At 39.7% G+C, this 17,548-nt stretch overlaps 2 protein-coding genes across 2 annotated transcripts; one reads left to right on the top strand and one right to left on the bottom strand.

Moving 5' to 3' along the window:
- Window positions 1-1,902: 1,902 nt before the first annotated feature.
- Window positions 1,903-11,196, top strand: rab4b (RAB4B, member RAS oncogene family). The gene is made up of 8 exons (XM_086216247.1): window positions 1,903-2,057; window positions 5,495-5,575; window positions 6,300-6,414; window positions 6,538-6,600; window positions 7,665-7,819; window positions 7,920-8,015; window positions 8,146-8,323; window positions 8,402-11,196. The coding sequence occupies exons 1-7, from the start codon at window positions 2,042-2,044 to the stop codon at window positions 8,259-8,261; spliced, it is 642 nt and encodes a 213-aa protein (XP_086072373.1). The 5' UTR covers window positions 1,903-2,041; the 3' UTR covers window positions 8,262-8,323; window positions 8,402-11,196.
- Window positions 11,197-11,272: 76 nt separating this feature from the next.
- Window positions 11,273-16,641, bottom strand: ap2s1 (adaptor related protein complex 2 subunit sigma 1). Its single transcript, XM_086216248.1, has 5 exons — window positions 16,482-16,641; window positions 15,860-16,009; window positions 15,199-15,312; window positions 13,452-13,511; window positions 11,273-12,752 (listed from the first exon to the last, which is right to left on the bottom strand). Exons 1-5 carry the CDS (start codon window positions 16,482-16,484, stop codon window positions 12,651-12,653), a joined length of 429 nt encoding a protein of 142 aa, XP_086072374.1. The 5' UTR covers window positions 16,485-16,641; the 3' UTR covers window positions 11,273-12,650.
- Between the last annotated feature and the right edge of the window lie 907 nt (window positions 16,642-17,548).

Raw genomic sequence — 17,548 nt, 5'->3', positions numbered from 1 at the left:
ATGGATGGATAACTTAAACAAACAATCTCACTGACTGGCACCCCCCCCCCCCCCCCGCCCCCAGATGATGAGGGCAAAACCAATCTTCTGATAATTAAATCACTGGTGTTTCAGCTTTTAGAGACCACTAGATATAAAAGTCAACAGAAAAACAATCCTCAACACTAGTACCACTTTGGGACCACTTTAGAGCTTAAGAGCAGGCAAAGTTGAACACAAAACTCTCTTCCCCTTCGTGCTGCACGCCCGTGGTTGACATAGAAGACAAAACTCTACAGCATAGACGCGCCTCAGCTTTGCCAGTTTGCCAGTCAGTCAGTCAGTTAGGGAGTTGTTTTTAGGGCTTGCTGCCCTTAACATCATGCCCAAAATATTTCATCAATGTTCAATGATTGAAAGAAAAAATTCTGACCAGCACACAGATGGATTTTTAAAAGAAAACTTGCTGGTTTAATTGATAATGACAATACTGGTGTTGCTAATACTGCCTCTGTGTTCTGTATGTGAGGACATAATCTTTGTGCTGAAAACAAAAGATCAGAATAAGAAATAATTTATTGATTCTCAGAGGGAACATGGGTATAATGTAAGTGCCCTCCCTCAACTATATAGCGTATAAACATTGAGAAATAATAATGAAATAGAAGAAGAATGCAAAAATATCCACTCTGCAACAGCTAAAAAAATTATGGAACAGAAATGCAAACTTGAACACAGATAACAGTACATACAAAATACATTATTGCCTATATTTAATACGAGAAACGTGTCATGCATTGTGGTCTCGAGAAGTTAAAAAAAAGAAAGAAAGAAAGAAAAAAAGAATAGAATTGGATAAACAATGTCTAACTTTTGTTGCCTCTGGCATCACAGTCTAAATATTGATTGAATTCAGGCAGCACAGCTCCAAGTTTTTGGCGGTTAGAATTCCAATCAAGGTGCTTCAGGAGTGTGTTTCATTTGGCTGAACACTTGTGATCAGATCATTCAGGACGAATCTCAATAGCAGGTGTGCACAGGGCCTGTCTTGAGATACGATGTACTGTGTACATGAAACACATCAGTCAAAAATGTTGAAATTCTGGAATATCATATCAATGTTTTAGATCAGGAAACGGAAACCAGAACAAAGCCTCAATGTTTTTGCTCACAAGCAGTTGTCGAGAACATAAAATGTTTGACACACCTGTTTCATTTTAAAGAAATCACCAAAGAAATCATTACAAAAGGTACAAAGTGATCCTATGCAAGCAACTAACTGAATGGTATTCCAAAAAGAAAAAAAAAAAAAAAGATCTGAAGAGGGAAAGACTAAAAGACGGAAGAGTTGAGGACTGAAAAAACTTTGCAAATCATGACCAAACATACCACAAACACAGATTATCTACCAGGGGTAGTTAGTTACAGATATAAATGAATTAAAAGAAAGAAAAACTACAGATGCTCATCAGTTCAGGTATATAAATTTACATTTTGAGAGTCTTTTCAGCTTTAGGATTTGCACAGTGCTGAATGGGTTATATCTATTGTTGCTGTCCATTTAAGAATATTCTAAATAAATATTTTTTGCTGTTTACTTTGAGTGAATTTACAATTTATCGAAGATGATGAAGAGATTTATGATGTACTGTTTTTGCGCTGATCTTCTGACATAAAAAACATCTCTCTCCAGCAGAAAACTGAGATGACACCGGTATGAAGATACCAGAAGAGGGTTGTAGTTGTAGCACTTAAGTTAACAAAAAAGAAAGAAAGAAAAGGAAACCCGATGGTTTTTTTTATCGTTTTATCGGTAACGTTTGCTCTTCCATAAAAAATTCCTACCTTGCCATCATCCCTTGAATGCAGCACGAGACATCAAGTGACGTAGCACGCAGCCGCGTTTGCTTGTGGTCAAAGTAAAGGAAGCTCAGAGGGGATCAGAGAATCCTCTAGCATCGCAGATAAACACCGTCGAAAGGTGGAAGCCCGGAGAAACAGCTGTCATAGCGGGGGAACAGTAAAAAGGTTCGCTTGAGTCCTTAAAACAGCGGGGGCCAACATGTCTGAGACATACGGTATGTTTGTCCGGGTCAGTTGACTGTAACTTAATATCATGCTTGCTAGCTGATAATATTTAACACAGAGACACACAGCTCTATGTCTGATGTGACTGACTGGCTCTCCGCAACCTTGCTAGTTGGTTAGCTACGGCTAGGTAGCCTGGCATGTCTCTAACAGTGATAACCAATGTCTGGCCCTGACGTTTCATTTAAAGAAACTGTCGCAATATATGTGTGCTTCTTCTGTAATAATTGACACCTCTGTTCTATAATGACTGTGGTCATTTGCTTCCGTAATCGGTCAGAACAGATGGTGATACAATTCCAGATGAAAGTTGGACAAACTTCAGACGCAAAGCTGAGATCTGGAACATGTCGATGCATGAAGGATTTCCGGACAAACGCTGAGGGAGCCTGAGCTTGCCGTAAGCGAAGATTGTGTGACCTTGCAAACTGCAATAACGGTTTTCAGTCGTAAGAGCTGTGCATTTTTACTTCAGAGCTAGCTAAAAGCTAGAAGCTGCCAGGCCTGTGTGAAGAAGTTTGATAGCTGTGGCTGACAAAGCTTGACTTACTTGTAGATCAGTCATTCACGTGGAGGTGGGGGGGATTCACCATCCCTGTGAACAATCTAGAGACAGGCACCTACTGTCGTAGTGAGCAGTGATATGAGTAACCACGAGTACTGCTGACATTTATGTACTGCTGTTCTGCGTGAATTAATATAGCATGACTGATTGGTAGTATCATTACCACAATAGGCCAGACACGTTGTTGTTTTGAAATGGCACACCATCATCATCACTCTCTCCTGACACACACTCTCTCTCTCTCTCTCTCTCTCTCTCTCTCTCTCTCTCTCTCTCTCTCTCTCTCTCTCTCTCTCTCTCTCTCACTGGCGCACACACACATGCCTGTCCATCTGTTTCGACTTGTTCTGTCTCCTTCATCCCTTTCAAGAAACTTTATCCTAGTGGGAACTATTTATGTAAAAGTGCCTGCACTAATGGTAGCTATAATGGCATTTTATTGATTTTTCTGCCTTCTGTTTCCTTTGCTGTCTCCTCCTTTTCTGGAGGGCCCACCGTTGAACTGGAATAAAAAGCACAACAAGTACATGGTTATTATTGTTCATTTTTTAGTATAGTTTTGCATTATAAATTGTACAGTGAGTACACACATTTGTTTTGAATTATTAATTTTTCAACTCAAATGTACTCACTTAAAAAAATTGATGGTGTTTAATAAAGTTTTTAAGTTATTTTTACAAAACTTGTGCATTAATATTGAAGGTTGAATTGTTTACTTTTTTTGCAGTCATATAAATGCGCAGGCTGACATTGCTATTGCAAATCGTTGAATCCTGCCGCACTACTATAAATTACTGTGAAAATTTCGGAATTCTTAAAGTTGGAAATTTAGTGATTGGCAGCATATGTTGAAAAAAAAGATATTTATTGCATTGATTTTGGCAAGTGCTTCATATTTCATTTTAATAGAAAATCTGATCAAATTTCTTCCTCACCTCCAATTTGTGTTGCAGTTTTGGGTTTAACAGATCCATACACAAAAAGGCAAACACTGCCTGTCCTCTGCCCTTTGTTAATCCTTCAGAAAACACATCAAACAGACAACTTTGGCAGATCAGTGTGTTAAATGTTGTCACAGTAACTGAACGCACAAAACAGTGTTCGTCTGTTCCCTCAGGGGTTATTTAATATTGATGTGAAAAGAACACAATAGCCCCATAGGCTGCTGTTGAGAAGGCAGCACGGCTCTCCTCCCTTCCCCTTGCTTTGACATACTGACAGCTTGATTGTTGTATGTAGATCCCGTAAGGGGAATATATGATGTCTTGGAAGATGCTGAGGTAAGCTTTTAAAACAGAGCTGTTAGCTTTGGATGCTGTCAGCCCTGCCGTCATGGTTCTTGACAACATGTGGTGGAGATCTAAGGCTGTGTGAAGAAAAAGTGTGTGTTGGCACCTTTACTCTGCTGCAGCCATTGGGTTACCATGAATTTGACCTCTACTTCATGTTGCTTGACAAAACACCCACTTACACAAACAAATAGCACAATAAACTGAGCTGGCGGCGGCAATGTGTGTTCTCCAATGAAGGTGGTTTCAAGAGAGCTAGCATTATAAGTTTAAATGTCAAACTCGGGCTAAAGATCAATCCTCACTTCTCCGCCTTTTTTTTTCTCCAAAGTAACTGCTACCTCTTGTGACCTTGTGTGGCGCTGAATATCACTGCCTGTTTCCTGGTATATAATCCAACAGATTCACTTATCATGTGGCAGAATGACACTTGTGCCTGTAGAGCAGCTCTTAAGCTTCAACTAAGATAGCTTACTGTTTTCAAATCAAACAGAAGCAGTCCCTAATGAATGATGTAGTTCACCGCCAGTCTCAGAAATAGCACTTTAAGATTTCTTACTTTCAGTACATTCATATCGAATGCATAAACCCATCATTTACATACACTTATTAAATCTCATCAATATTCCATTTCAATGTGCTGAGCAGTCTTCCAGAAAGTCAGACTTTTATTGTTATTATTGGGATACGATTTGTGATTTGAATGGAAATCATTTTTTGTTTGCATTTTAGATTTTGCAGTTGACCGTATTACAATTTGATGCTAGCCTTTTTTTTCTGATAATGGATTTAATGGATTTATTCAGAACTTCTGCACAGCCTGTGTGTATAAATAGTGTATCTCTGGTCACAAGTGCTTGCTATGGTGAATGTTGTTGCATGCCAGAGGTCATGTGGGTTCTGTATCATTTAGATTTGGTCTATCCAACATCGACGCAACCAGCTGGTCACTGAATCTTTGTGTGAGTCCGTTACTCTCAACCAGGCCTTGTTCAGACTGTCCACTTAAATATTTAGATGAATTTTAGACTTTCTGAACATTCAAAAACCACATGATATTATTTTATTTTATGTTTTTTGTAAACCCAAATTTGGAGGTGGTTTGCAATCTTATTCCATTTAGATTTCTACAGATATTTCCCAGTGTAAACACTGTGCACACTCACATTGGATTTCATTACTATTGCTCACAAGCCACTGATACTGGTTGCCTTTATGTTTATGTCTTCTTGTAGACAGGTTGGCGATGTTTAAACAAAACAAATCTGATCTCATCACATGCCGATAATGACAGTGTTTGAGAAAAAGGCCCGATTTGAAAAGCAAATTAGATTTCCCTGCAGACTGAACAAGGCCTTACACCTCAGTCAAAATTAAAGTAGTCTCGAGAAGTATATTATCATGCGCTCACTACATGCTGGGCTTGATGATTTGTAATTTAGGTTAATTCAGGGTTGCTTAAAGTTGTAGCTCAATGTAATTTAAATGATTTTCTCTGGTGATGGAAGGCTGAGGAGCTAAAGGTTGAGATTCTCTTGGGTCTGGCATTGATCTCTACCTCCTCTCCTCTCAGACTTCCTCTTTAAGTTCTTGGTGATTGGCAGCGCTGGAACGGGGAAATCCTGCCTCCTCCACCAGTTCATTGAAAACAAGTGTAAGTTTTCCCTAATTAAAGCTTCACATCAGGGACGCATGATGGTGAATATGTAATTGTGTCATTACATCGACACAGAAATTGACACAGCTGTGTAATTAGTGCTGTTTATTTCACGAGTTGCCAGGCTTCGCACATCAAATAAACCCCCACATAATCATAGCCAAACAAGATGAGTTATTCATTGACCGCCACCAAGACTCAAACAACAGAATAAGTTTGTCTGTCAGCCAAATACTACTAGCACTAAGTCACTATAAAGAACATTCAAAATACTAAATACATTTCTTACAACCTAACTTGAAACTAGGGAAGGTGATCCAGCCATACGCTCATAGTGGTTTTAAATCCTGTTTTAGGGTAAATTAAAAAAGTGTAAAAACACTTATCCAAACACATGCCTATGTTAATTAAATTTAAGATGAATTGGGTCCCTGTGCTGTTAACAGAAAGAGAGAGAGAGGGCACGGTGACAGCGTTAATCTCCCTCTGAACCCCCTCTAGTCCTCTGATGTGGATATGAGCTGCTTGAAGATAACAGCATCTTTTACACAAGCACTACACGCAGTCATATTATATAACCAAATAAAGGTTCTGAGAATAAAGGTGGAAATGTTGCATCCCTTATGACAGAACTTATGAAGTTTTGCTGGAGGAAAAATGCACAGTGGCATTAATACAGTTTCTCTTGCTTTCTCTCTTCCCTCTCTCTATCTTAATGCAGTCAAACAGGATTCCAACCACACCATCGGCGTGGAGTTTGGTTCCAGAGTGGTTAATGTTGGTGGCAAGACGGTCAAACTACAAATCTGGGACACTGCTGGGCAGGAACGTTTCCGGTAACCTCCCACTGTGTCCCTTGCTTGCTGTCTCCTTCAGCTTCCTACGCCACATATCACCTGCTAATGATAAGAATATTGTGAATATATGTTTTAACTAAGATCTCCATGTTCCTTCCTCAGTTCTGTGACACGCAGCTACTATAGAGGAGCAGCCGGAGCACTCCTTGTCTATGATATCACCAGGTAAGAATCGCATGAAAATTTGATCCCAAACGTACAATCTACTTTACCAGTATTTTGCAGATAATGTCTGGTGTGTTTGTTGTTGTTGTTGTTGTATTTTTTCAAATTTTGCTGTTTCCACCAACGTTGTTCAATGCAGGACTTCAAAATGCACATCAAGACATGCTGTGTGTGTCAGAGGCTGTACCAAAGTTAGTTTTGCCAAGAAACAGCAGACAGAAAACAAATTAATTCAATGCAAGTGTCACCTAAGGGAGGGAACAATGGGGACAATGGAGGCAGAAAATTGTAGGATGAGGGACCATGAGGATGGGGAGATCGGACAAGAAGAGAGTGGGATGGTTGAAAAGGTTAGCAGGAAGATGGACAGCTGAGGGGAGTAGAAATTGTTTAAGTGAATCAGAGTATAGCAGAGACACCAAACTCCCATGCGGAATGTGACTGAGGGATGATGTCATCCTTTGGCTGTTTTTGAATACAGCTGTTACACATCATTTTGCTTGACCAACACCCTCCTGCTCACCTCACAGGCCTTTTGCTACCACAGACACCAGGGTCCTGTCTCCATGGTGACCGGTGGCTTTAACCCAGAGAGGTTTCCAGAAAAGTTTGGTTTTGACTCCCTACAGTGGCCAGCTTCTAAACTAGCGAACTGATTTGGGTTTTTTTGTTTAAAGTTTCAAAACTGTTCTCGCTGAAAGACCATATCAGTGAGGAGGCAAAGGATTCTTCCTATAAATGATATCTTAGTAGCAACTTCAGCACATTTCAGCACTCATACACTAAGGGGTTAGGGTGCTTCAAAGAAAAGAGAAAAAATGCCCAGTTTGAGTAAAAGAAGCCACATATTTTAAGTATAGAGAGACTAATAAGAATTGAAGGTACAGACTACACTACAGGCCGGATATACTCCAGAAGAAATGGACAGAGTGTGTACACATATGAGTGTTGGTATTATTTGGATAGACAGGATGTTGACAGAGGTAGTAGGTGTGTGAAGTCCTCACTGCCAGATATGTGGATACAGTAAATATTACAAGATGTTCCCTTTGTCCTGTAATCAGCCGGGAGACATACAACGCCCTGACCAACTGGCTGACAGACGCACGGACACTGGCGAGCCCCAACATTGTTATTATCCTGTGTGGTAACAAGAAGGACCTGGACGCAGACAGAGAGGTGACCTTCCTGGAGGCGTCGCGCTTTGCTCAGGAGAACGGTACCGGCTGTTCCATCTGCATTATCTCGTGCTTCTTGTTTTGTACGTGTTGAATGTCATCCCATCATTTTGCTAGTGTGCTTATTCTCTGCCCACACAGAGTTGATGTTCTTGGAGACCAGCGCTCTGACGGGGGAGAATGTGGAGGAGGGTTTCCTGAAGTGCGCTCGCACTATCCTTAACAAGATAGACTCAGGTACATGTATTTATTTGCTGAAGAGGTGTGTCTGAGTATGCAGAGATGTTTTATTTTGCTGTCTGCACATGAAGCCAAGCGGAGCTGCCTTGAGGATTGTCACTGATTTCTCATTGTTTTCATTAAAAAGGAGAGTTGGATCCAGAGAGGATGGGTTCAGGTATCCAGTATGGGGACGCTTCTTTGAGGCAGCTGCGACAGCCGAGAGGAAACGCCACACAGAATAAGCAGCAGTGTAATTGCTAAGGATTGGGATTCCAAGCTCACCTCAAGCCTGCAGGCCCACACAGACAGGACGTCCCATACAGGTCAGTGGTCTATTATCACCTCAGCCCCTGAAGCTGCAGCAGTTACTCTGAGTATTTCTCACTTCCTGTGTATTTCAGCTCCAGGTGTTTTGGGGTGTTTGGGACCCTTCTCCCTGCAGTCTCGCACACCTTGGATCACCTGGATGAGTGGTCGCGGAGATCACTGCAACCCCTGACCCCTGACCTCTGGTAAGACTCTCTTTTGAGGAGATCATCTTATCCCATGCACCTGGATGGGGAAACCCCTCGTGTGAACAAATGGGATAATAAAGAAGAGGAATCCTCCTGGAAAATAGGTTTCTGGGCTACTTACCAGACCAGGACAAGTCGAGGGTTGTGTGTATGGGCTGCCCTGCCACGTTTTTTTTTTTTTAATTTTATTTTTTATCCCTGTGCTTTTCATCCTGGTTTTAGTAACACAAGTTCCTTTTAAACTTTCTGTTTGCACATAATTGCTCATAAATTATTTTTCATCCAACCTTTTCAGATACGATTCATAATTCACCTCCATTTTAACATTCATAAAGAAAAAATATTGATATGTTGCTTTTTATTCATATTTTCATTCAGCCATGCTTTGCATAAATCAATCCTTTCATTGATTGTTACCTCCTAAATGTGTTCACTGGCAAACGTTTTGTATTTAGATACTGTATAAAAATTGAAATCATTGCACAGCTTTGAGGGTTTCTGCATCTGTTGACTCGTACGTTTCCCCTCTCAGACCTTCTCCAGATTGAACAAACTTGGTGACTTAAAAGCGTCATGAAAGATGTAAATATGCACCTTTCAATCGGAATTGTGGGTTTGACTAAAATATGCTATTACAAGTAGAGTTCTGGCCTTCGTGAAATGCCCAACATGATGGATTTGCATTATTCTCAGTTACATCTTCTCTCAACTGTCAGTGGTGTCTCACACCATTTTCTGCACAGATCAGGCTGTGGGTTAGTGAACAAGCACAAAAGAAGAGATTTAGCTGTTTGTTTTACTCCAAATTCTTAAAAGCTCACGTTTAAGTCTCCGATTCTGTTACGGTAGAAGGTTAAAGGGTTATCAGTTGTTTCACCCGCCTTCTTTGTTTTTTCTTCCTCCACTCTCTTGACCTCTTTGATTCATAATGTTCCTCATGCACATACCGTATAAAGGACGTCACAGTAAACCACAGTTGGTTTTGTATTTAGTGCCATGTTTGGAAAACTTTCCTGCCGCCCACCCAGTTCCCTCATGTAGGCTGGACACTTTTTCTTTTTTTTTTTGTAAAGTCAAGTCTGTGCGTGAGCCTTGATACAATTCATGGCTCTGATTTTAACCTTCCACGTAGTTTTCAATTCTCTACAAAGCACAGATGCAGCAGCCTGCCCCATTACACAGCTTGTCGACCAGATGTTTTCTTCTCCTTAGAACAAACCCTGCGTTGCTCAAGAGAGAAATGGGGAATTTTCATTGAAACATGTTTTCTTTTTCCACGTACCACTGTCAGGGTTTGTGCTGCTGCAGGACTAGAATGAGGTTATGTTTCTAATGAAAAAATATCTCAAAACTTCCACCCTAATGTTGAGTCAACCCCACTGCTAGTGTCTAAGCCACTGAGAGCAGGTCACACCATCCTGGCAAAGAGGAAATTAAAAAAAAAAAAAAAAAAGTCTGAGTGTTAGCCTCCCAGACAAACTGTAGCATTTGAGCTTCAGTGCAAGAAAGATAGGGAATTGTGAAAACAAGATCACGTGTGATTTCAGACAGTCAAAACATTGTTTTCATTTCATACTGGCATTGTGTGATAGTTTGTCTTCTTCTGCAAGTGCACTTTTACTTTGAAACTTTTGTTTATATGCTGTAACTATAGAACTGTACATTTTATTTTACTTGGAAGTATATTCTGTAATAAAGATTTTAATTGTTTTCGATTTCGATTGTACTAAATAACAACTGAGTTTGATTTCCTCCATTCTGCCGTGACAAGACAACACTCCTCAGAGAACGTTGGCTGTCTTAGTTTTGATTTGTCTATTGCTCACTGCTGACATCATGACGACAGGATGTTGACTTCCTGAGCTGGGGGTTCGGGGGGGGGGGGGTGCTTCAGCAGCAGCAGCTCACGCGTGTTGACAAGTTGTTGCAGATGAGGCAAGCCCTTACATATTTATGATTTAATTCATTTGAAGAATTCATGAAAATAGCCATATTATCTGCATTATTTTGACTTTATAGTGATGTAATTAACTCAGTTGTTGCTTAGTAACTAATGTATAATCAACTTAAATACTACTGTACATCTGGAGTGCTGTAAACAAGATTTGTCTATTGTCTATTGAGAGTGAGTGTTGCTTATTGATTGTAATGATTATTGAATTCCCAGTATAAAAAAAAAAAATCAGTTAAAATCTATCACCCTCTCCTGGTTGTTAGTGACTCTGGGTTCCTGCTTTTACTCTGATTATAGCTCTCAAATACATCAGCAGATCCTGAATATGTGTAATTATGATCAACATCTGGTGGTTGAGTAGGCAAGATTTAACAAAAGGATCGATGTTCATCATTCACTTGCGTCAGAGTGAGGTTTGGATATCAGAGGACTCCTATGATGAAGAGTAAATGCCTTCTCTGTCCAATTGTCTGGATTTATGTTCCCAGGTCAATCCAGTGAGAGCCTGAGTGGTTTAATGGAGCTGAAGTGGATATATTGACTGATTTATTGATCTTAGGCTGTCAGGATGACCTCATAACTGAGTTGCACAATTTACTGAAGCAGCTGCATTTTGCCACTAGATGGGGCTGAGTCACCTGGTCATTTATGGTCCTGAAAGTTTCATTCATTTGCTTTTTTTGTCCTTGGTGTTATAAATGAAGTTATTGATGAATTTGACACTTGATGTCATACTGCTATGGGGTCTAAGTGTGAAAACGCAAATATCTGCAGTAGAGAATAAATAGAGGCGGCATTCACTAATCACTTCATCTTTATTTTATTTACATATATTGGGACATATTGATGTGGGTAGTTGAGAAGGGAGACAATATAACAAAACTCTTCATACTCACACAGGTGGATGTAAAGGGAAGCAGTACATATTTAACAATTATCCAATCTTTAAAAAAAAATACAAAAAAAAAGTGAAGCGACAGGAACATTTGAAATACCCTTTGACTGGATATGGTAAAATTAAGAAGTATGACAGGTATTTTCAAACATTATAATGGATTGTAATAGTCAATGATCACAAAGCATGTTGGACTTTAAAATGCCAAAATATTTTATGACAAATTTCATGACATGTAAATACTGTCAGCGCCATATATGTGCAGGAGCCTCTCTGGAATGAATGAATGCATTAACGTCACAATATTCAACATACGCAAGTGAGACCTATGAACAGACCAAAACAAAGCAACCTTCACAGTACTGCTTCATGGAAAATATTTTCATCTCATTTCTTTTCCATCTGAGTGTATTTGAGATCTAAGTGTGACAAACAAGCACCACGTCACGCAGAGTAATATCGCATCTTTTTTTTTTTTGGAAATGCCATGGTAATGATTACATCTGAACATCCTGAGCGCGGCCATCTGAGAAAGCGAAACCCTCCGCTGTTCATCGTGAGCCATAAGGATGTCTGACACAGCACAGGTTGCCATAACACACCATCCAAATGGCACTCATCCTAAGTACACTCCATTCAATTATGAGCTTGCCACAGTGGGTCAATTGCTCTAAAGGGCTTTCTAGTTGTAGTTTGCTTGTACTGTGAGAATGCACAGCGTCCATGATAAGACTGATTGACTAGATTTTACACGGCTGCGGCTGTTGTACGTCAAAGTGCTTGATGCACCTGGATTATTGTTCTAGGTGGGTTCTCTTTGTATACGGTGCTTGTTAGTTACAGTAGTGCCATTCATTGAGGTTGATGGAGGAGGAGGGCTGGGAGAGAACAGGTGAATGTACATCGTGTTTACACACTGCACAGCAATAAATGCAAAGACTAACATGATATTCAATATGACAGCTAACTTCTGTAGTCCCTGGCTTTGGAAAAAGTAAAGAGAATTTGTAGTTAATTGTAGCTTGCAGGTGAGGCGTCAGAACTGCATTAGCCTTTATCCTGGGTGACTTCAGCAGCAGCACAACAGATACAGAATACTGCAACATACAGATTCCCATTACTTATTAGGCTACTTGAACATCCATATGTAAACAATATAATGTATAGATAACCTTCCCCCTCCTGAAGTTGAGGGAAGTGTGAAGTCTGCTGCTGTAGAAGTAGGGAGACGGGGAGGATGCCAGGGGCAGCAGATTAATGGACACATGGGACAGGTTGTTTGTTTTCTACTCAAGCGACTGGAGCATGAGAAGCTGCTTGAGGACCTTGGTCTGACTGGTCTCCCTGATTTCTCCTGCGAGGAACATTTCATCCACCACCGTGTACACCTGGAGGCCAAAGCAGGCGTTAGACAGCAGGCATTAGAGGACAAAACCACACACCACTGTTAACTGAGAGCAACGTGATATTATCTCCTTCCCACATGAAAGGCTTGGGTTTCCTGCCACATTGCATCATAATATCATCATGCCTGACTGTGGCCATCATGACTAAACTATGTCATCAAATGGGAAAAGTAAACAGTATATGGCTAAACGCACAGCAGAAAATTAGCGAAGACGAATAAACATGATGTAAATGACAGAACTAATCAGGCTTCCTGGGTGACGACTTGTGAAATCGATTTGTTTGAGCAGCAGCAGATCAGTAACAGTGTCAGAAAATATTTGTTTCTCCCTATTTTTCAATGTGTGGTTGCAACACATCAAACAAAACTGTGGGTAGTGCTTCCATTTTGCATGTGGGTGGATGTTCAGACACCTCAGGTAATTAGCAGCAGTTGGGATGTTCAGAGGTGTTGGTTGCTTAGCAGTTTTTTTTCCTCCTACTACCTCCAACCCCTGACGAACTCATTAAGTTGAATTTCACTGGATGACTGCTGTAGTTGTGAACTACATATCAGTTGCTATGGCATTATAACCAACGTAATATTTTCTCATCCGTCTTTTGTCCTCGTCACATCAAGATGTTTGTTCTGCCATTTGAGAATTTCACGGAAAAACAAAGAGGTCTTGTCATGTTCTCACCTTGTAGAAGTTGAATACAAGATCCAATTCACACACGTTGTGAAAATACTCATTCAGCACCTGAGAGGACAGAGAGGAAGCGTCAAGAACTCAAGGGTTTAATTCATCTGATAACAAAGAAAAGCAAATCAGACCACTTTAGAGACGACGTAACGATATAAAGGTAATTAGTTTCCACTTGAAGGAAATCCAATTAAAGAAGCCTAATTAAAACTAGTGCTTCTAGTCTTAGCCCGTTTCAATTTGAAAAAGTGATAGAATGTCATTTGTAAAGGCTGAACAACTTACTGCTTGTTAAGAATTTGCTAACGTGGCTGTTGAGGTACCATGAAGCTTTCCTGTGAGTAACTCCAGATCAACTCTATTTATCCTAACGTGACTGAAACGCTTTAAAATGTAAAAAAACAAAACAAAAAACACATCTACAGTATAACATTTTATTCTGCTACTCAACTCCATATTAAACTGTGTATTTCACAGTGTACTTACATGCACTCATCATAGTCAAACATTACAGCCAATGACCTTCACTCCTGAAAAATTGTCTGTTTGTCTTAGCCAAAAACAAACAGTAGATCTTATTTCAAGGACACAGTTCAAGTTAGTGCTCTTCATTGAAAATGAACTGAATTAAAAAAGAAGCTGCAATTTAAATCACAAGTGATGGAACTATGAGACACAGAATCTTTTTTCGATACCTTAATAAAATTACAGAGTTAAGATTCCGGTGAGATGCTGAATCATTTTGATGAAAAGCCATAACCTTTGACAAATTTCATCGAACTTTTGTGTTTTTGCTGTGTTTATACCTAAGTTACTGTTGAGATATTTTGTTACCAGGACGTCTGTAACACCATAATGGAACAGCAAATAGAGATACTTTAATAACTGTTTACCAAGCTGATCTGGCTCTCATAACTGAACTGTGAAATGCCGACATCACAGCACCCTTATACTACATTTCCAAACCAGTACCTTCAGTATTTTGATCAAGTAGTTCATAAATGAGCTTGTCCAACAAAATAGTCTTTGGCTGATATTTGTTATGAGTTATCAATAACTGATTCAGGCCAGATAAACAACGGGACCAGTTTATTCGCCTCCCTGAGCTCCACCTACACCCCTTTAACTGATTTGCAGAAAACATTTAACTGTAATATTATGATGTCACACTTTCATTGTTCCCTTTGTTTCCTTCTGCATTACACTAATAAACAGAGTATTTGGAAAGCAGTGTTAGTAATATCTACTGACTGTAAACAAAAAAACAAAACGAAAAAAGGAGAAAAAAAAAGTCTTCATGTGCCCTCGTGAACATTACCAGTTTGTCATTACAAGGAAACGGTAATCCTTTATCTGATTAAAATGTCTGCATAATATTATTGCGGACGTCTTGCTTCCTATCTGGCTTTGTGAGTGTCTGATATTCGTCATGTCAGAGTTTGTTCAGTCAGTGATAAGTGACCATTTGTTTTTAACAAGGGGGTGAGGGTAACTTTCCAGCATGATTTGACATAGCATTATAAAACTCTGGTTCCAAACGATAAAATTTCCGAAGACATTAATCAATGACAGACTCTAGCCAAGAATGTAGGTTTTATTTTAGGAGCTGCAGGATGGGAGAGGAAGGGAAATTTTGAAGGAAATCATTAACAGATACCTGAAAACAATCAGACCATGAGAACTGAATCATCATAGTTCACTTACTGAGAAGCTCTTTATATCATGGGTTGTGTGAGTCAGTTACCTCAACAAAGTTGTGGATTCCTTCGAGGTATGCCAAGTTGTTATCCGTCACGTCCACACAAATGCAAAAGTACAGTCCAGCATATCTTCGGTAAATAATCTTGAAGTTCCTGAACTATGAAAACAACACAGATTGAGTCCTCTTATCTCCTTGGAGGTCACATTCTATAAAAGCAGCTTAATTTAAACATGCATTTCCCTAATAGACATTTGATACAGCCCTGATACTGACCCTAATTAGCTGTACGGTATTAGACTGCATCCTGTATCAGCAGTCTGTCAGTCGACATGTTGGCTACTTTTTGGTTTAAAGTAATCTAAATTGTGTTTTATAATGCTAGGACAACTATATGTTCTGTGCCTTACTCATTAAAGAAAGATCTCAGTTTCTTCAACACAGGTGGGCACACAACTTAGGTGGAGAAAATGGATATCAGATGGGTTATGAGGACCAGCTGATATTCCCTAAACCCAAATATCTGTATCATATTTTAGTTGAAAAAGTTCTGTTGGTACAGCCCTGTCTCTAATACAGAAAATTGATTTGAGTGATTTTGATTGCTTGTCAAGACTTAAAAAAAAAAAAACTGAACAAAATAACAAACTGAGGCACGTCATAAAACTGAAACATACATGCATACATTAATGTATTAACCTCATACCTCCACAAAGTTGGTGTGCTTGGCGTCCCTGACAGTTACCACTGCATGCACTTCCTCAATCAGCTTCTGTTTCTCATCATCATCAAACTGCATGTACCATTTGGCAAGTCGTGTCTTTCCGGCTCGATTCTGGATCAGGATGAAGCGGATCTGATGTACACGAAAGGAGGACATCACAGTGATCAACATAAGATTAGAGCAGGAGCAGCCTGAACGAATCTATATCAAGTAGTAAGGCATGGAGATGATTCACTGTAAACTACAAACTGCCACTCTTTTCTGATTTCATGTTAAATGTTCAGAGTTAACAAAGGATGCCTACCATGAAACTGTAGACATGCAACACGGGGCTAACAGCATTATCTGATGGGTTAGCTAACGTCAAATCACCAGACCTAGTATTCTACAGCCACTGAAAAAGCTAAGGCGATTTCATTAGATTAATTTGTTCTTACTACTGCTATTATACTCGCTTCTGAGATATAGCATCCTGTTTTCGTATCTGTGGCAATTTCTCTAACATCGAGTAGGTTATCTAGCTAAATGGTAACGTTGGCGAGCTAGCGGTGACATGCTATTGTACATAAAAAAACACTACGTTGTTCATCTGTGACATATTTACCATTTTTGTCCCCCAAATATGGACCTTATATACTCCAGAATAACACGTTGCTGGGAAATTATGCGGTGCTTTTACACAAATACATCAGTAATTTCACCGACCGCTCGTACGCTGTCTTTCCCAAGCTAACCGGAAGTGAGAAAATCATTAGCTTGCGTTGGATGACGGGGGATGTAGTTGTAGTTGGGTCATTTTCAGCACACTCTTAAAAACTCATCACTACAACGACCAGTATGCCTCAGTAGTATGTCGTGTTTTAGCTCACATGATCACAGCTGCGACTGCTATTATTTGTTAGAACCACATTCGAGTATGAAGTCTCAAAATCGCCATAAATCCTGGTAGGAAGATGACAACTATCGGACATGTTTTAATGTTAGATTAAACTTTACTCAATCAGCCATAAAAATAAAGATTTCAATGACTCTTGAGTTTTTATGTAGATTTAATTCTGTACTATAGGACATAATTTATAGCATAATCAACATTACTTACATGAAAAAAATCCTGTTGTCACCATACCTAATGTAAATATGTATGCTATATTTTTGAATTCTGACAAAATATATACAAAGCTACTTTTTAGGTTATCCTTATTGCACACCTCATCGTGTCTCTTTTACACTCATCAGAGCAGCAGGAATAGGGTACATGTATATTCCCTGTCACCTGGGGTAGCATAACATGGGGCTGTATTCTGCAGAGTCAGGGTTCCGAGTTTGTTTATCAGCCTGCTTGGGCAGCCAATTCACCACAGAACATTGGCCAGACAGTTTGGACAGCTTGCCCCTCTGAGCATCCGGGGTGTTGAAGGAGTCAGAGGGGGATGGGGAAACTGTTTGTCAGAGATTGCAATTTACAATGAGTGGAGGAATGCGCTTGCCCTTGGGACCAAAAATATTTGAAATATGGAAAAAATATTAAAAGAGGAAGGAAGCTGTGATGAAACTAAAGGTACGTGATATAATCACACTTGCAATGTTTGCCATCTGACATCAAACATTTATTTCAACACACATTTATTAACATCAATATGATGTTATGGGGCTCATATTAATTTGTCATCT

This window comes from Aulostomus chinensis, chromosome 10, assembly GCF_037954235.1.
Source record: "Aulostomus chinensis isolate RoL2024-O1b breed Wild chromosome 10, RoL_Achi_v1.0, whole genome shotgun sequence".
Classification (NCBI taxonomy): domain Eukaryota; kingdom Metazoa; phylum Chordata; class Actinopteri; order Syngnathiformes; family Aulostomidae; genus Aulostomus; species Aulostomus chinensis.
The sequence above is the reverse complement of the archived record's forward strand: the minus strand, read 5'-3'. Positions and strand labels throughout refer to the sequence as shown.

Coding starts and splice junctions, on each gene's coding strand:
- rab4b (XM_086216247.1), top strand. Junction 5,576..6,299: donor CCAGTTCATTGAAAACAAGT/GTAAGTTTTCCC, acceptor ATCTTAATGCAG/TCAAACAGGATTCCAACCAC. Junction 7,820..7,919: donor GCGCTTTGCTCAGGAGAACG/GTACCGGCTGTT, acceptor CTGCCCACACAG/AGTTGATGTTCTTGGAGACC.
- ap2s1 (XM_086216248.1), bottom strand. Junction 13,512..15,198: donor GAATCCACAACTTTGTTGAG/GTAACTGACTCA, acceptor CTGTCCTCTCAG/GTGCTGAATGAGTATTTTCA. Junction 12,753..13,451: donor TTGTATTCAACTTCTACAAG/GTGAGAACATGA, acceptor TTTGGCCTCCAG/GTGTACACGGTGGTGGATGA.